Consider the following 20,673-nt stretch of genomic DNA (forward strand, 5'->3'; position numbering starts at 1 on the left):
ACAAATCACCCCATCTCAATGGCTTACAACAAAGAAAGGTTTTGTTTGTTTGTTTGTTTGTTTTTCTCCTCACTCTCATGAATGCTCATTGCAGCTCTGTTTCATATAGTCACCATTCTAATACCTGGTGGAAGTTGCATCCTCTATCTCGAATGAGCTGTTCTCATGGCAGAAAGAAAGGAATGATGGTGGATCTAGGGGCTACTTTAAAATGTTTGCTGAGAAGTGTCATTACTTCCGTTCACATTTAATCGGCAAAGGGAGCTCACATGACCAAGCCTGATGTCAGTAAAATGAGAAAGTTTTCCTGCAGGGATCGTCCCTGCAAGAAGATGCAACAGAAATTTGGATGATAACACAATCTGTCTTATAATTATTTTTTCTAAAATAAACTTATAACACTTTTCACCAGTCCTGAAACTAAGTTCTTAATTCTGACAGAAAGACTTTGAGTAGACATGACAGAAAAATGAGGAAATATTATAGCTGATTATAAAATATGCTGCCATTTATTTACGTGTTTCCAAGTCTGGCTAAAATGTAGAAGAACCTGATATTATCACACAAGTATCTTCCATAAAAGGGTAGGTATTTTCATTAGACCATTCTGCTTGTAGTTAATCTGATCTATATCAGATTTATATGGCTATATGAAAAGATTGCAATCAGAATCAGTTCACTTCCTATTCTGAAATTTAATCGGTAACATGGCTTAATGCATGGATAAATACACAAATAAATTTATGTATCATGTACCAGGGGGTAAAAAGTTTTGGAAATAGAGTCAATGATCTGGCTCTCCCGTTACTGTAAATAAAGAAATTGTGATAAAAAATCTTTACATTAAACCCATATTCTAATCCTAGCACTGGGCTTCTTTAGAATCATTGGCAATATTTTAAGAACAGCTCACAGTTTACTAAATACCAAAGCAATGTCAGAGCAGAAAAATACTGCTCCAACTATGAAGTCATTCATAGAGTCTACCGATTCATCACCCAAAGTAATCAAGACTAGCTTTAAGCCAAAGATGTGGGATTGGCAATTGGCTGTTGTTAAAGTCAGAGCATGACCTCAAGAGCTCATTCCCAATGCCTGAGAGCAACGTTTTCTGAGTCTATAAACTCACAAAAAGAAGAAGAACATTTATTAGTGTCTTAATTAATATCACATCATGTACAACAAAGCTACTTTAATACCCCAGTAAATCTTCTATCCTATCTCCCCCTGCTTTATTTCTTGTCTGAGGACACTATACTCTAATCATGTATATTCTTTAGTCAAAACAAAAAGAAAAAAATACAGTAACTACATCTCAAAATATCTTCTCCCTCTTGTACGTATGGACCACATATTATGTCATGAAAGGCAGAATTCAGTAAGAATTATATTGTACGTTTTCTATATTAGACTCTTCCTTACACACACAAATCAAAATAGGAAAGTATAATTTATTACTTTGAAGCAAATTCTAATTAGATATTTTAAATTATTCTCTTTTCCCTTGAGAAATGATTTATCTAGTCTTTAGAAAGATTTAGAAGAAAGTATCCACACATGCAAGAATGGTGTGTTGAAAGTATGGTATCTGTGAGGCAACTCTAAATATATTTGTATTTTGCTTTACAGTGTACATTTGTGTTTTAATATATTCTGTTTAATTAAGTCTCTCCGTCATTCGGAGGATTAAAGACACTATCATTCAGAAAACTTGAGCAACTTGGTAGAGTGGCAAAGAGATTTTTAAAGAAAGATGTGAGATGAGAGCAGACATCAAGCCAAGGGTTTGCTCCATAGCCCGGACTCATAAGAGGCTGTGTTGGGTGCAAAAGGGGTCCAATAGGAAGTGTGAAAGGAGTAGCCCTCCCAATTCTCCAGCTTCCCAAGTCTCCTTCTACTGTCACCTACACCCAAGAGAGAAGCTTCAGCAACAGAAGCTGTGGCATTTTTGTTCATGTGTTTTATATACTGTGTTTCAAATATCATTTGAACCAACTGTTTTCTTTCTTCCCCATAGTGGGCTTCTCAGGTGTAGTTGTAATTACTGTGAAACATCAACTGACTAAACCATGCTCAGGAGGAAATAAGAACAAAATAAATGAAACACTGAGGACACAGGTAATCAAATAAGGGCGAAAGAAATGAGAATTCCGGCACAACATTTTAATAGCGTTATAAGAATTCATGGAAGGTAAATGCTGCTTTGTATTTAGAAACCTCAGTTTCTACTGAAATTAGTATTCGATGACATTTTCAATTTGCAGATATTGGGCACAAGGAAACTCAGGATTTTATAACAATACAGTTCCCTAAATAAGTATGCTCTATAATAAATTAAAGCTTTGTTTATTTGTTTGTTTCTAGGCCACAGTTATTTTCACTGTAACACCCTTTGTCCCTTGAGAGAAAGGAGATTATACAGTGTAATTCATAGAACTCAGAGAAACAGAAAAAAATAATTTATATACAATAGCAGTCAGCTAATGCTAATTTAGTATTTAATGCCAGTAATTACGGATAATGTGGCTTTTGAAGAGTAGTTACTCTGGTGGGCTTCATACTATAATTTAGCATTACTTAAGTGAGAACAAAATCAAAATATGCACTTTTGAACAACGTGTGAAAAATGTTTAATCCTTATTAATTTTTCTTTTTGTGATATGCCTGAACATGTTCCTTTTCTTTGTTCAGCACATTTTTATTTTTTAGAACTTGATTGTAAAATCTGGAATGTCATAAGAGGAAAACCATTTTGGGAAATTAAAATTATCTTTTCTAAGGCCTTGTTATTTACCTAATTATTATAAATAACTTCAAGGAAACTTTTTTGTCTTGAGACTGCCACTACCTTGTTATTGTGTATTCTTATAACAATATTTAAAGAAACAGCATTCTTAGATTTTAAAGGTTAAATTAAAAACTAAATTTTTGAGTGATGGCTACATCCACATCAAATATCTTAAGGAAAAGGTGAAGCATTTATACATTCATGAGTAATTGATTCTTTTACAGTTTTTTAGTATCTAGAAAAGGGCCTGTAAACCATTTGGGGCTTTACATTTCAGAGAAGATTCATTTGTAGGTTTTGTAGGTTTTATATTATTTTTTCCAGTTATATTTAAATATAACTGACATATAACATTGTTTTAGTCTAAGGTGTACAACATAATAATTTGATATACATATATGATATATATATCAAATATATATATATTTGATATAGATATTTCATTATATATATATAGTGAAATGATTACCACAAAAAGTTGCATAATACATATCATCTTACATAGTAACACATTTTCTTCTTATGATGAGAACTTTTACTATCTACTCTCTTAGCAACTTTCAAGTATGCAACACAGTATTGTTAACTCTAGTCACCATGCTGTACATTACCTTCCCAGAACTTATCTTGAAACTGGAAGTTTGTACCTTTTGACCACCTTCACTTATTTCCCCCCTCCTCCCACCCCTGTCTCTGGCCACCACCAATCTGTTCTTTGTTCCTATGCATTCAGTATTTTTAGATTCCACACATGTGAGATCATAGAGTATTTGCCTTTCTCTGTCTGACTTATTTCACTTGAAGCTTTTTTAAAGTATTCTATTATTTCACAATAAAAATTGCTGAGCAATAATATTATACACACATGGTTCCCCTTCACAAGAGCAACGAGTCTTCCAGGGACCATGTGATGATTTTTAACTCAATTACTTGAGAAGGATACTAAATTGGCTGCTCTAGAAATGATTCTGTTAACTGAACTGGCTTGCTATTTATGCCTGGAGTATGACTTTTCTGGTTGCAAACCGTAAGGGTAAACAATTTCATATCAGTATAAGAGAAACCTTAGATTTAGAAAGGTGAAACAATGCATCTACAATGGCTTTCTGAAAAGAATACATGTTTTGACAAGAAATATTGGAAAATTTGAACTCATTGCCTCAGGTCTAATGTAAAGTCAGGCAGACCTTGGAGATATTGAAGGTTTAGTTCCAGACCACTGCAATAAAGCAAACATAGCAATAAGGTGAGTTGCAAGAATTTTTGGTTTCCCAGTGCATATAAAAGTTATGTTTATACTATACTGTGGTCTAAGTGTGCAGTAGCATTATGTCTGATAAAACAGTGCACATACCTTAATTTAAAATGCTTTGTTGGTAAAAAATGCTAGCCATTTTCTGAGCTCTCAGTTAGTCATAATCTTTTTGCAATAGCAAAATCAAAGATCAGTGATCACAGATCACCATAACAAATAAAATAATAATGAAACAGCTTGAAATATTGTGAGAATTACCAAAATGTGACACCAAGATATGAAGTGAGAAAATGATGTTGGAAAATGGTGCTGATAAGACTTGCTCATCTCAGGGTTGCTACAAACTTTCAATTTGTTAAAAAAAAAAAAAAAAGCAACATCTGCAAAGCACAACAGAGAGAGAAGCTCAGCAAAACAAGGTCTGCCTGTCCTGACTTAGCGATATCTCACAGTCACTCACACTGTATTCTAGATACAAACCCCTAAGCTTTTCTACTTAGAATCTTCTGTATGAACTGACTTGAAGGCTCATAATAATATCATAAAGATCTTTCAAATTTGTTTGCCTCTTCTGTGCAGTAAAGAGCTTATACTTTTATACCAGGAATATTAGATGAGTTTGTTATCTTTTCTACTCGTTTGACTAGAGGCCAGATCAGACTGTACTAGTTTGATGACAGAAACTCCAACTTCAGGATTACAATCATTGTAGATGCTCACTAACAGTTTGGAGAAAAATGATCGGTTTCATCCTTCTCAATGCTAATGGAGCTCTGATTACATGTGGGTCACTTTAAGGTTTAATCACTTTACATAAATTAATCCATTTAATCTCAGACCATCTTATGAGTAGGTATTATTATCACCCTCATTATGCACATAGAGAAATAGCAAAGAGGAAGTAAATGGCAAAGCACATTGGTTCAGGATCAACGTCTTAAGTAAAGAGAAATAGGAGGAAAGTTCAATTGTATTATAAGCCCTGTTGTGGAAAACAGGGCAAAGACACACCATGTTAAGAAATGCACGCAATAGATCATTGTTGGTTATCTATTTTATACATAGTAGTATGCATATTTTAATCCCAAAGAACCTACTGTATAGCACAGGGAACTATGCTCAATGCCTTGTAATAACCTATAATTGAAAAGAATCTAAAACAGAATTCCAGTTCTACTCTTCATCAGTTATATGACTTTGAACAAAGCCCTAACTCTCTATTTCCTTGTATGTAAATTAGAGAATGAAATTACTGCTTCGTATGGTAGTTGTGAGACTTAAGTAAAATCAATTAATTAAATAGAATAGAATAGAATAGAATAGAATAATGTGCATAGGTGCTTAACATATTCTGGAGATCTTCTCTATACATGGCTTTGTATTTTTAGCTTTTTGATGTCATATTTTCTCTATAGATTCTTTAATATTGGTTCCTAATTTCCAATAATATTCACTATTGCCAGAGTCACACTCCAACACCGTTATTTCTAGTATGATCATTCCTGGCTCAATGTTTCTCAAGTAGTTGCAGTTTAATATCAAAGATATCATGCCAGTGTTTCACTCTCTCCACATTTTATCAGAATATACTGGGAAAAAATACTCCAGAGGGGGCTAATGTCTATTTCGAGATAAGCATTAACTTTGTCAGTTATTAACTGTGACTTTTTTTTTTAATAAATTTATTTATTTATTTATTTATTTTTGGCTGTGTTGGGTCTTCGTTTCTGTGCGAGGGCTTTCTCTAGTTGCGGCGAGCGGGGGCCACTCTTCATCGCGGTGCGCGGGCCTCTCACTGTCGCGGCCTCTCTTGTTGCGGAGCACAGGCTCCAGACACGCAGGCTCAGTAGTTGTGGCTCACGGGCCCAGTTGCTCCGCGGCATGTGGGATCTTCCCAGACCAGGGCTCGAACCCGTGTCCCCTGCATTGGCAGGCGGATTCTCAACCACTGCGCCACCAGGGAAGCCCATTGAGCAAGTCTCTTTAAGTCTCTGTTTTCCTCTCAGTAAAATGTGATCATTATTTTTGTCTGATCAACCCCACAGGTGTGATATAATGTTCAAATTAGATAACTCATTTGAAAACTCTTTAAAAGCTGAAAAGACATGTACAAGTATTAGGTAGTAGTGGAAAAAGAAGGAACTTTGAAATCTAGTTCAAACCCAGTTCAGATTCTAGCTCTGACCCTTATCGACCTTGTGGAGATTAGAGGTCACTTACCCTCTTTGATACTCAGTATTTGTAAAAAAAATTGGGAAGAATAATCTCTACTGTCAAAGGAAAATCCTATTGCTAAATATTGTGGGATTTTTGTAATTTTTGACATAAGTATGTCTTATCAATAAATCATGTTGTCCCTAGGACTTAGACATTATTTTATACCATTCTTACATGCTCCACTATGATCAGCACAACATACAGTAAATACAAAACAAAAATAAAAAACAAACAAACAAAAAACCCTGATAGGATAGTGATCATTATTCTCCAAACGTTTAGCCAGAGCTTACCATGATTCTAATAGGTTCCTGATTCCAAAGGAAGGAAATTCACTGGAGTCTTAAATAAAAATGAAAGGGGGATTCTTTTGTAGTCCATGATGATTTAATTATGTAGCATGATTATAAAGAGTGAAATTTGTTTACCATGACATAATTTCATTGCATTCGAATTGTGTAGACAATGGATGACAGTAAGGCCTAGACAGCTGTCATAAGATGGGATGAAATGGGTTGGCTGCCAGCGGTGAGAGCAAGCATCAAACACTGGCTTAGCCATAGACTTCAGAGAAACAAAAAGAACTGACAAGCCGGCCTGGTTTGAAGCAGGAAAGCATTAGTTCACCACTTGACACTGAAGAATCCCTAATGATGCTGAATGCAAAAGGCAGGGTCACAGATGATGATGATAATGACTGTATCAGGACAGGCTTGAAGAGCCGTGGCTCTCAATTGCTTATCAAAGAAACATCTTAAGGTAAATTGTGTGAGAAAGTTATTATTTTTTAAACTATCACATGGGTACACCTATGGCAATTACTGAGAAGGGATTTATTTCAACTATTGACAAAACTAAATCACACTGGATAAGACCATGTTTAACAGTAAGAATGTACACAGTATTATATAGGGTTTGGGTTCTTGGTAATTCTATGTTCGTTGTTTTACTGTTTATGCTTATTATTATGTTTGTCATTAATTCTTTAATAAATTTTTATTTAAAAAAACTAAATTACAAAGGCAAATTAAGAATTAACTATAATTTAGAGATACATTTTCATTTCATGTGTCTTACGGATTTTGTAATAGAAATCAAGTGCTGGGTAATCAGTCTTGATTTAGACTGATGGTGTTGTAGCTTACACAAATGAAGCGATCAGTGAATATTCAGTGTGTGGAAGAAAGATACTCGCCGTAAGGGTTCTTAGTGCTCATTCTTCAAAAAAGATATACATAGGTAACTTGGATTCGTGTATTGCCTGCTTGTCCCATTTTTTGTAAGCCAAATGGCAGAAGTCTCTGCTATCAAAATCTTATATGTAACGTCTAAGATTAAAATAAGAAAAAGTTACTTTGAGCAACCAAAGATATAGATGAGATTAACTGGACTGTTTTGTGGGGAACCTTTAAGAGAGTTTAGAATAAGATGCAAATGCATCACCCCAGGATCTGTGTGATTTGAAGGCTGCTTCTCCTCACTCCTCGTTTTGAGACTTCCCTCACCACATGGCAACACCCTGGCCCTTCTCAGGTCCTGGAACACAGCAACTCCTCGCAGTGTGATGACTTTGCTCCTTCCCTTCCATCTGTGTGAGATGCTCGGTCCAGCTCTTCACCTGACAGGCGCCTGTTCTAAACCTTAACTTCAGTAGTCGCTCTGAACCACCCCTGTCTGTAACTTACTAACCACATCACATCCTTTTAGAATTAAGAGAACACTCAGTATATTGGCTGCAAATTCATTCTTTTTAAATCCTTGTTTGAGAAAGTTAGACTATTTCCTCAAGTCTCAACAGTATCAAATTGGCAAAAACACTCAAGAAGCTTTGATTTAAAAAAGGGTCACAATTTTCTTTGTTAAGCTGTGTGTGAACATGTGTCTGTATCAAAGAGTGTAGTCACAAGAAAGTGTATCTCAACTGTTAGATTTATTGCTATCTTTCACTTCCTTTATTAACTAATCTTGTCTGTATGCTGATGTTTTAAAACCAATTTTAATATTAGGGGAAATATTAAAGAGGTCACCTTAGCTTAATGAAACCAGAAATTAATATTCTTGTACTTATCTCTGAAATTGTTCCAAACTTCTCAATTATCCCCAGAATTAAAAGACTTTACTATGAGAGACAATATTTTAAACACTTCAAACATTTTTTGCAGTGTTTGATACTATAGGCAAAATGTTTTTCTACATCAGGTTGCCCCATTCATTATTCTGATATTGTCTTTGTTACAGAGTGCTACTGTTAAACTATTACAGTATTTTACTTTGTTATTGGCCTTTACTAGTACTTATTAAACAAAATATAACTAAGGTTGGTAGAATCGTAAAGTAAAACTAAGTTTTCCGATTAATACTATAAAAAAAAGCAGCAATGAATTGTTATCTAAAATGCATTCAGAGTAGAATTCAGTGTATAAAGATATGTTTCTTTTGTTTTGTGACATTAATGGTGATAATATCATTTATACTATGATGATAGTAGATTATATTTTTCAAGTTATCTCATGATGATTACTGAGTCTATAAAACTATTTTTTGCCAGTTATTTCATGCAGTACCTTTTAGGAGATATGTAATCTGCTTAAATGAAAGACTTAAAATGTAATATGAAATTATATTGAATACTCCAGGGGAAATTTAGAAAAAGGAAAAAAAAAAAAACAGGACACATAGAGGTATTTTATTCAGTTTCTCATGAATAATTAGAAAAATATATGGTTGGAAAAACAAAAATGTCAGAAAAAAGCATGAACCATTTGGTTATTCTTTTTTTCTTCACAGTTTTGAATGTTTCCTTTCCACAGAATACAGCCACAAATGGATCCTATAACAATTTGAATGGAGTCCAGAGAAATTAAAATGGAAAATTAAAATCATTGGAATTGGAAGGCAAATGGAACTTTGAGATAGCTAGACAACTTGTCAGAGGTGATTATTCAGTAATTTTACCCAAATTATACTTCAGCTTTATTTCTCACAAACTCAGCAAACCATGATGAATCTGTATAACATATTTTTTTTGCTGGGGATGGATGACACCAAATTCTGTGAAAAAGTATAATCTTGAAACCAAATGAACCAGTTTCAAAATAAGTAGTAAAGGAGAAGACAAAGCTGATAATAGTTAGTTCAGGGCAAAAGCTCTCAAATGCCAGGAATTTTAAACTAAGTCTTACATAATTAGACTATGAAGGAACTGCTGAAAAATATTAGACAATTGCCTTACTTCAAGAACTTGTGTTCTTTAAAACTCACTAAACCTACTATTTTGTTACTTTAGAAATGCAGTAGATTACCAAAGTTTAGGGAGTTATTGATTACATCAATTGTCCAAAAGAATGCATGTGGAGCACACATGAGTACAAATAGAAATGTCTTTGGAAATATTGCAATAATTCTCCGAAAACCGAGCTATGCAAATTTTAAAGTATGTTGGGAAAGGAAGAGTCTAGTCACCAAAAATCACAAGCCTCTTGAAGGCAAAAGTCATCTTTATTCACCAAGTTCTTCCCAGCACTTGGCAGACAAGACTGAGCAAATTTTAAAAAGCATGCATAACCAAGATTCACTTACAGACTAATTTATAAGGAATAGTTAAACTTTAATTCAATGTCCCACAAGTATCTATTTAGAAAGGCCCATTAAATGCAGAGTGGCCAGGAATTGTGCTTTAATGTGGATAGAAAGCTCCCTATAAATTATAGATAATTGACTTTGCCACTTCAGAATCTCTTGAATATTTCTTGGTCTCATTCTGTTCTTGATCTGAAGCTGCATAAATTAAGACAATTTCAAATGCGAATGTACTTTTTCTATCTTACAATGCTGACAGCCCAAGCCATCCTCTTTCAGGAAACACTATTCTATAATCACTATCCATAAAACTTAAAAGAAAAAAAAAATTCTGGTTTTGATTCACTCTCCAGATCCATGTATCAGTGTGTGCAGCTCGTGCTATCATAAGCTTTTTGCATCAGTTAGAAGAAACATGTTAAAGACATGAATGGTTTCCTGTTAGTAGAGATCATCAAATCAAGTTTCATGATGACAGTTCTCCCAAAGCAAAAGAGGGCAGCCATCTTTTCATTTTCTATTTATCCAAAGCCATTTCTCATATTTATCAGTTTCCCATAAAGAGTCCATCTCATGATCTGACTTTCTGATGAGCATTACCCCTCATTCAGTACAGCATCTCTTTCTACAGACTCATAGCTGTAAAAGAATTAACACATTTTTGGAGCAGGTTATGCTGCACTTATTGTCTTAATCATACAGTTTTTCTGAAGCGATAATTCCCTAGATGTCTTACTTTTCGACATCAAAGTCAAGTACTAATAACTCTATCCTCCGCAGCATTCTGGCCTAAGACTGTGTGAGTACAGTAAGGAAAGGATGACTTAAGTGAGCAGTCAGCTCTGGCAAAACAGAATCTTATTCTGATCAACATCTGTACCACATACAATATGGTTTTAATTGGAAACGGGGAACTCATTGACATTGCCAAAGAACTTTGTACATTGGTGGTTATTTTATTTGGGCTAGAATGGTACACAGATTAAGATCCCAACTTTCTGCCAGAATACCATGATGACTGCACTTTGTACTTTTCAAACTGATTTGGGTCTTTGGCAAATTGATTCATAAACTAATAAAATTGGAAGTATCCAAATGGGTCACCTGGAAATTTTCTGCCTTTATGCAGTGTGCTTTTAAACATTCTGGGGTCTTTTCATTTTAATTATATATCTTCAGATATGGAGACTCTCTCACAAATATTTTCAGTATTTCTACCTTGAATATATCACATGATATATGAGGATTTGATGAGTCTGTCCATCCATTCAACATATTCTTTTAAGAGATACAAAGAGTCCTTAAGTTACCTATATGATGTCAGTTACACATTTGTCAGAATTGTCTATGTGAATTCTAACATAATTATGGGTCTGACATGTATACATTGTACGTATGTCAAATGTACATTAAAAAAAAAAAAGACTTCCAAGAGTTTTCCTGGTAAATGCCTAAAGTGTGTCTTTATATCTATTTTTTAAATTAATTATTTATTTAATTTTTATTTTTGGCTGTGTTGGGTCTTCGCTGCTGCACGCGGGCTTTCTCTAGTTGCAGCGAGCGGGGGCTACTTTTCGTTTCAGTGAGCGTGCTTCTCATTGCGGTGGCTTCTCTTGTTGCAGAGCACGGACTCTAGGCGCACGGACTTCAGTAGTTGTGGCACGTGGGCTCAGTAGTTGTGGCTCGTGTGCTCTAGAGCGCAGGCTTAGTAGTTGTGGCGCATGGGCTTAGTTGCTCTGCGGCATGTGGGATCTTCCCGGACCAGGGCTCAAACCTGTGTTCCCTGCATTGGCAGGCGGATTCTTAACCGCTGTGCCACCAGGGAAGCCCCTGTCTTTATATCTTAATCCTAGTTCACTACACTCAACTTGGATCCTTATTAAAATTCTAACATACTTTGAAAAAGGTTTATTAGTGATGCAAAGATGGAGGTTAAGTACACTCATTACAAACAAAGACTCATTATAAGATATTTGGACAAGCTTTAGTTGCCTTAAATTTAGGCATAGATTTATCGTCATGTCTTAGAGATACCTCGTTTGCCGCCATTTCCTACCAATATTAATCTACCTCATTCCACTTGAAAAATGTTCCTCGCAAATGATCTACTTCATAAAAATAGAAGTCAATTTTTAAAATTAAAATTTATGCAACCTTCTAAAAGGTAGGAATTACATACGTTGGCTTTATCAATGCCTCAGCAGTAAGGAAACAGACTGCTTTACTATTATATATCTTAATATGCTTCCTATTAATACACGCACAGGTTTGGATTGGTCATGGAGGGTCGCATGAATCAATCAGTGTTAGCACAGACATTCACCTCAGTTAAAAACATCTCTCCTTTTGTCTTCGGGATCTTCTTAGACATCAATGCAGAGTGGGCGCATATCCACATTCTCAGGGTTTCCTTTGCATTTGGAGATGCACTTATTTGGCAAGAGAATATGCATAAATGAAGGTTTGCTTCAACAATCATTCTGTTTCTGGGCCTGTTCTGAATTACCAATCTTACTCTTTATCCTCACATCCATTCGACCCGAAGGTTTCTGGGGTGCAGTCTTTGCTGGTGTATTGACAGTGATCTGGCCTCCCTGTCTCTCTGGCTGTTCCTCTAACATGGAATGTTCTCCTACTTGGGGATTCCCCATGCCACCGCCTCTGCCTGCAACAGCATCACCCAAGCGTGTCCGTGGCTTGTTTTCCTGCCTCATTCAGCGCTCTACTCAAATGTCGCCTACCCAGAGAGGCCCTCCCTGACCAACCCATCTAAAATAGAATGCAGGAATTCCCTGGTGGTGCAGTGGTTAAGAGTCGGTGCTTTCACTGCTGAGGGCCTGGGTTCGATCCCTGGTCGGGGAACTAAGATCCCACAAGCCATGCTGTGTGCTGCGTGGCCAAATAAATAAATAAAATAAAGTAGCAGGCACACTCCCAAGTCAACATTTAGCCCTTACACTGCTTTAGTTGGCTTGCAAGCATTTGTCTCCACTAGATATTACACTGCATAGTTATTACTGTATTTGTTACTTATTGATGGCTTGTCTAGCTCCTCTACCAAAATGTAAGTTCCTTTGAGGAAGGTCTTTGTCTATTTTCTTCGCTGTTTTATCCCATGATCTAGAAGAGTGCCTGACATGTAAAGCACATTTGATATTGTTTGTGATTAAATGGATTTACCCAGGACATTGAACTTCTTTATATCTCAGTTTATTTCTCTGTTGATGGAGAATGTTGTACTTCATGGACTTTGGTCTAGAATATATTTGTTTGCAATGATTATCATAGATGCATAGGTTATGTTAGAATTGAATCACTGATATTTATCTGTATGCATGAAAATTGTATGCACCAAAATTTATTAGAACCTAGTGCCTTTTGCCTCATTAACAATAAATGAAAGTACTGAATCATGTATAATACTGATCTATAACTCTTGGACTGATAAACCATTAAAACTGCTGGCTGGCTCAGTAATGGTAACCATATAAATTACTAATAATGTGACATTTCACTCAAAATACCTTTAAGGAATATATACTAGATTAATCACAGACTTTAATATTTTATTTCACACTGAAAGCTCTAATAAATATATCCCAAAATACATTTCATTTCTAGGCTTATTTTTCCTAAGGGGAATGTAAATATAGTCATCTTAGAATGTTAGTCCTTTTAAAATTGAATCTATGACATAAAATAATGAGAAAAGGAAAAGTGCATTGCTGAATTATTGATTCAAAAGTTTAAAATCACTTTCACCTTTTACACATTAATTTTATCATAATGTTGAATTCAAGTGAATAAAAATGCATTTGCATGAAAATAGGGATTTCTTAGATGTGTTGTCGGGAAGTAATGAAGTCACAGGGTGATATATTTTATTTTTTTCTTATAAATAAAATATAAAGAACATAGCTTTCAATAGTTTAAGTCCGTTATCATTCTCATCACCCCTTGGGTGGGTAAACATTTTAAGGGCAACATGTGAGGCAGAAGCTGTGCTCCACTCCCTCCTGATGCTCTGTTTTCCTCACATGATTTTAACATATCTGAACAAGTGGTCAATGAAATCAGCTAACAGAAAATTTTGGAAATAGCCTTGAAAGCAACAGCAATGGGCTCCTTAAGAGCTGAGTGATTGGAGTCCTGTGCCATGTCACCAAAGCCCACAGATCTTGTGGCTGAGTGATCACAAGCTGCTTTTCCTGGCAACATGCCCACTAAGGTATTTTCTATGTGTACCTGAAGGAAAGTAATGTTTCCTCCACAACAGACATGCAGGAAGAGCCCCAAAGAGTGACTGTATTCCAGGCAAGCCAATATACCCTTGCAAGGGCTGGATTAAAATTCTGAAGGCATGATTTTATGTGCGAAACTGCAGGTCACCACTAGCAATTAATTTGTGGGGATTGTTACCTTGTCAGTTTGTCTTCAATCCCCATTCCACTACAGTAATGTTATGTCATGTCACTGTTTCGGTAAGGATTAATTTCCATTTTGAATGAAAATTTCATTGCATACATTTCTGATTTGTTTTGCTATGTAAGTATTGTTCTTGCTTCAATGGAAAAGATTTAAAGAAGAACCAAAGGCTAGAAATTTTCCAATAAAAATTCTATCTTATGCCGAAACTGGGATTGATTAATCAAGGGAATAGTAATTCTCTATCTCACAAAGAATTCCTAGAGAATTAGAATACAGAATCCTGGCATCAGATTCCTTCTCCTTAACCCTTAGCTATAATCATGTCTATCATTTTACTTTTAGCTCTGTTCTCAATTATAGAGTTTATATTCTTGAGGACATTGAGATGCTGCAGAGTTTCTCAGAAAGAAAAATGTATCCTGTTTTGAGTTATGCAAAGCTATCAACATGTTCCCATATTTGGTACATAGATTCATAATCCTAAAATTCATAGGGAAATACTAAAATATGTTGGCTTATTGCAGGTGACCAAAAAAACCCCCCAAATTAGATTAGCATCTTACACTCAGTCCCTAAATTGTGTTATATGAATACTATAATTTAGATTATACCCACATTTTATTTTCTATCAATAATTCTGCCACAGATCTCAATCTGTTGTTACTAATTTAAAATATTTTATTTACTAAAAGCTTTTTCATATTTTATGTACTGAGAACTTTTACATACGGTTAAAACCTCTATTCATTATGGGGCAACTAGTGGTAGAGGATAATATTCTCAGCAAATATTAGGTGTGGGGCAGATATTTAATTACGAAAAGTGCTGAGGTTGTGACATAATTTGCAGAAGTCCTGTTATTTCAGATGTAACTATTTATACGCCACTGGATTTCTTCTGGGCTAGTCTCTTCTCCTGGATTGTTTCACTCTTGGGTGACTATGTGAAAACAGGGGTTTGTCTTGGCTAAGATAGTATGTAAAATTTGTTTAGAATTTATGCAGCAGAGTGATCAATAAATTAAACACAGGTACGCGTTACAGAGCTTTCACTGTCATTCTTCCTACCCACGACTGGACTTGGAAAATTTGGGGCTGCATCCTTGGAGAAAATGAGACCCAGACATTTTCCCATAATTAGCTTTAATTCATTGCTACTCCTATTATTATAAGCCTGGCCCAAAGCTGGCCTTTAGTGAACATATCTAGGGGGAACTTCCAAGCATTTTTTATCAGAATGCTTAAACCAGGCTCATAACAAAGTTAGTCTCCTAAGGTCCAACCTAGTCTAGACTCATTATGCTCTAGGGAAGTCTAAGAACCCTGACAGGTGGGAATGCACTAACGCGACCTTAAAATATCTGTTCTGGCAATTATCCATACTCATGTTTTTTGAAAGAAAATGATGTTGCCCATTTATCATTCAGTTTGTCATACCCTATTGACAAGTAAAGACTTCTCTCAATTGGGCATGGAAAGAGTATGGGAAAATGAAAAATTAATAGTACACTATGAATGCAAAGTATTTTAAATAAATATTTTAATTCTATCGTTGGCATTTAAAAGTAGAAAGCATACAGTATGTTACAAATATCAAACTGTGAAAAATATGAACGTTACATAAGTAACAAATGTAAAAAAGGTATTTTCTTACCTTCCCTGAAAGTAAGAAAACCATTCAGCATAGGAAAATATCAGTATCAAAAACACAGCTTCGGTGTAAAAAAAAGTTTTTACACAGTATTAAAAAAAGGGTCTACAAAATGACAGAAAGGTAAGAAGTGTTGAAATTTGACTTTATATAAATTATAAAAACTGGGTACTTGGGGTAAATGTTAAATGGCTGAAAACTAAGTCCGATCATAGGCTTTCTTTAGGTTGATTCTTTAAGATTTTAAAAGCATAGAACATTTTTCAATAAATAACTTTTAAAAGTGTCTCTGAGAAGTGCTGCTAGGACATCATTCCGCAGCAGGAGAGCGGCAGCGTTCTGGGGACAACATTTTGTTCCAAGTGGAAGCCTCATGAAAGTCAGAAGACCAAAATTGTTTACAAAAAAGATTCGGAATTTTTAACAAAACTTTGTAAGAAAGTTCTAAAGTGCTGAACAAAATGACTTAATTTTAGTACCCACTGTCATGACAAACATATTCAAATATTCAGACATTTCCGAGCAACATCGAATGCGGAATCCATAATTCTGAAAAGTGTTAATGCTTAGTCGTTCATTCAAGGATAGGAGGGCTCTTTCTACACTTTACAAAGATGGGTTAAACCTCAAGGATCTTGCAATGCAAAACATGACAATAATAATACAATGGAAACAATACACATACCCCACTGTGAAAGCACAAGTTCATTTCGGCAATGGCAACGGTATTAATTTTAAAAGTCACAAATCAAACATTGGTAAATAAGAAAAACCTTTCCAAACGCTGCATGCCACATGACTAGTTACAAAATACAATGCATGCAGGAAAAGAAATTCAACCAAACATATTTAAATTAAAGAGTTGTTTTGAGTCTGTTTCAGCAGCATTGTGGTTATTATTTTTAAGTTTTCCTCTAACACCAGTTCATACTGGCCTGTTTTGCAAATGTGACCCACCCTATTCGGCAACCTTACAATGGTTTGAGTGTTTCTTGTTTTTTATATTTTTATAATGCCAGCACACAAAGGTCACACATACTGTTCTGCTTCCCCATCTTTGGGGGCTGGCTTAGTTGTCCCACCTTTGCCTTCTTCATTTGCTGCTGCTTTTTCCGGGAGAGATGCCAAATCTTTAAACACATCTACATAATGGCCAAAGCCCGGGCCCCAGTTCAAAAGGTTGTCCCAGTTGAAATTCCCTGCTTGCTGCCCAAGCTTCAAGGGCAGTGTGTTGTCAGCCACCCCGGGCGCTGCTGCCTGTGTGCCCACAGGTCCCCCCTCAGCCCTGCGGCCGTGGTATCTTCTAGGCTTCAGTCTGGCTCCATAATTATCTTCATCATCTGCATCAGATTCATTGACTTGAGATAATTTGGGCATCCTGGAAGTATATACCATTGGTTTTTCCCTGTCATATTCCATTTCTGAGCAAGTGAAAGACTCATGAGAGTCACTATCGGAGGAAGATTCTGGAGCCGGAATGCCATCGGCTGGGTTCCTCGTTCTGGACAGTGGCCTTCTGCAGTCCTCTTCTGAAGAAGACCTCCCGTGATCTGCACTGCAGATACTTGGGTTTCTAGGGCGAGGGGTGTTTAGCCTCTCCACCTCCTCAATGGAGAGTCCTACTGGTGGAGAAGATTCCAGAGGAATCTGCCCAATTGGCTGCTTCAGGCGACTCCCCGGTCTAGAGCCATGAGATGCCATGGCCTGAGGACTCTTGCTTCTCCTTCCCAGCCTCGCGGCGTAGTTGAAAATGCCGGGTTGGCACACGTCGCCGTGCATTTCCAAAGTATTTCCATCCCTTATCGGAAGGTGCAATTCCCTGGCCGGGCTGTTCCTGTAGAAAGTGGAGGACTTGGAGAAAGGGGCGGGGCTGTGTCGAGACAGAGGGTTGGGAGTCGGGCAAGCCGAGTGGCTCAGGGAGCTGGATCTTAAACCTTGACTGTAGGAAGGCTGGTAAGTCAAGCTGCTGGCTCCTAAGGGCATGGGAGACTGCCTGGCGAAGCCTAGCGGACTGTGCCGCTGGATGGAGAATTTCGGGGTGTGGCTGCGGAACTGCTTGTAGTGTTGGATGATGTCTGCGTCCGAAGGGGCGATGCTGCTGGCGTTGTCGATGTCGTAATGCTCTATCTCTTGCTCCGGTGAAGCCAAAGGGGCACTGGGGATGGTTTCTGAGTTGTGGGGAAGATCGGTCTCATCGTAGATGAGGTAGGGATTCTCCCTTTCAATGATATCAGGCTTCGGGTTCCCTTCGGGCTGTTTCCTCACGGTCATGTCCTCCCCGTAGGGGGGGATGTTGTCTGGATCATCAAAAGCAACGTTCTCACTTCCCTTTTTCTTCTTCTCCTTCGGTTTCTTCTCCTCTTTGGGATTTTTGGCCTTCTTCCCCCGGCACTGGTTACACAGGATCAGGCTCAGGACCAGGAGGGCCAGGACGGTGGCACAGCTGCCCACGATGGCAGGCACGGCCCACAGGGGCAGGGAGATCTCCTCGGGGCCCTGACTCAGAACACAGACGTGCCCTCCGGGACTTCCAGCCTTGCACACCCTCCCCGGAGGACAGAAGACACCGAGACAGGCCACCACCGTCTCACAGGTCCTGCCTGTGTGTGACTCCGGGCAGCTACAGGTGAAGCCGGAGTGCAGGCCTGGCTCACAGCTGCCCCCGTTCTGGCACGGGTGGGAGGCGCAGTCCCCGGGGGGGACGCACTTGTACGCGTACCACTGATTGATGCACAGCAGATCCCCCCAGCAGGGGTTACTGGCACAAATGTTCGGGCCACGACAGCCCATCTTCACTGAGGGATCCGTCTTCGAAATGGAGGCCAAGCTGTGCTTCCCGCTGAAAGGAAGACTTTCTCCGCCGTACAGCACAGAAGCGATGCAGCCATCAAACCCTGCCGGGGCGAGAAGGAGCAGTAAGGCGTTTTAGGGAAAACCAAAGGCTTAACAGGCTGCACAAATCTGCCGAAGAGAAGCTTCGCAATCACATCACGGGAGTTTAGACACCACAGTCCCAGCGCCATCACCCCGTTCGAAGGCAATAAATCTGTGCACCTTACAGCAGAAGTTAGCCAGATGAGTAAGATTTCCATAACAAAACGTGGAGCACGTGGCTGGGATCCTGCTCTTTCTGAACATCCATGAAGGGCTCTACCAGGCTGCGTCTTCGTTTTATCCCTCCTTTAATTATGTTGGTTTTATGTTTATAGTCTATGCACCAAGAATTACATACATTAAAATAAATTTTATTTTAAAACTACTTAAAAAGAACCAACATAGGCCAATAGCTTCAAGCGTTAGATCTTGCACTCTCAATGGAGGTGATACGGCTCCCAAGGGGGGAGTTGAACATAGCTTCTTAAGGAGCAAAAGAAACATCTTAGCTATGACCATGACTTGTGGGCCTCCAAAGGGCAGATATAGAGTATACTTGTGGCGGGGGCATGGGGGGGCGGGGATGTGGATAAATCAGGAGGTTGGGATTAACATATAAACACTACTATGTATAAAATAGATAACCAACAAGGACCTACTGTATAGCACAGGGAACTCTACTCAATATTTTGTAATAACCTATAAGGGAAAAGAATCTGTATGTGCATATCTGTGTGTATATATATATATACATATATATGTATAACTGAATCACTTTGCTGTATACCTGAAACTAATAGAACATTGTAAGTTAATTATACTTCAATTAAAAAAAAATGGAGTATACTCATTCAATTAACGTTTTATGCGGTGTGATGGCAGGGGTTGGAAAAGAAGATCTAACACAGCTCCTTAGAGGGCGATGATTTTAAAAAAAGTTGAGAAAGACTCTGTTACACTAATATTTGTGTGCTAATATTGCTAATGCTCCAGTCACAAAGCCCAAGGATTTATCTTGACATTAACAAAAGGGCATAATTTACATTGGCTTATTTTCTTACAACATCCAAATGAATTAGCATCCATATTCTAAAACAAGCTAAATATGTAAGAACTAATTATTACCTAGGCTTTAACTTTTATGCTTTGCCTCCTTTACCCTGCAACACATTTTTCAATTTTCCTCTTATTTGGTGCATCATTCCACCCTAGTGTCATTTCCATCCCTGATACACTCTTTTTCCATGAGCTCCTGGGACATCTGCTTTTGTTCCTCCTCTCCTGGTTTTCTTTCTATGGCTTAGTCCCTTCTGTCTCATTCTCCCCTAAACAACCATTGGCTCTTAGAATTACTCAAGGTAAGGCCCTAGGCTTTCTTTTTATTCTACACCCTCATATTTGCTTATCATATCCATGCCCAGTACTTCAGTTACCTGCTCGATACTCATAATTCCTAAATAAGTATTTCCAGCTGGTCTCCTCCTGATTTCTAACCCATCTACCCAAAGGTCTTTCTCAAAGGTGCTCCAAACTCAGAAAGCTCCAAACAAAATCTTGATGTTCCCCATAGATGTTTTTTTTTTTTCTTTTTTTTGCACCCTTCCGCAGTTTCCTCTCTTAGTGGCACTACCCATTAGTTGGAATGTCAGAAACCTTCCTGAATTTTACCAAAAGTATCAACACTCTGGCTCATTTTCATTCCTAAAATATTCTTCCCTATCCACTACTTTTAAACTCCTGTGCCACCAAACTAGTCCAAGCTCACACAATACCTTGCGTAGATCACTGCAATATCTTCCCGGCTAATTTGTGCAAGTCCCCTCTTGTCCTTCTCCAATGTATTTTCCATGGTGTAGCCTGAAAGATCTTTAATGTCACTGTA

General features: G+C 37.4%; 1 protein-coding gene across 1 annotated transcript in view; it reads right to left on the minus strand.

The window, feature by feature from the left end:
- Positions 1 to 16,784: 16,784 nt before the first annotated feature.
- FAT4 (FAT atypical cadherin 4) overlaps positions 16,785 to 20,673 on the minus strand; it is a 166,653-nt gene continuing 162,764 nt past the window's right edge. Inside the window, exon 17 of the mRNA XM_061191994.1 lies at positions 16,785 to 18,811. Coding sequence (XP_061047977.1) covers positions 16,947 to 18,811 — 1,865 coding nt within the window. The 3' untranslated portion in view covers positions 16,785 to 16,946. The remainder of the gene's footprint in view (positions 18,812 to 20,673) is intronic.

Source organism: Eubalaena glacialis, chromosome 5 (genome assembly GCF_028564815.1).
Source record: "Eubalaena glacialis isolate mEubGla1 chromosome 5, mEubGla1.1.hap2.+ XY, whole genome shotgun sequence".
NCBI classification, from domain to species: Eukaryota; Metazoa; Chordata; class Mammalia; order Artiodactyla; family Balaenidae; genus Eubalaena; species Eubalaena glacialis.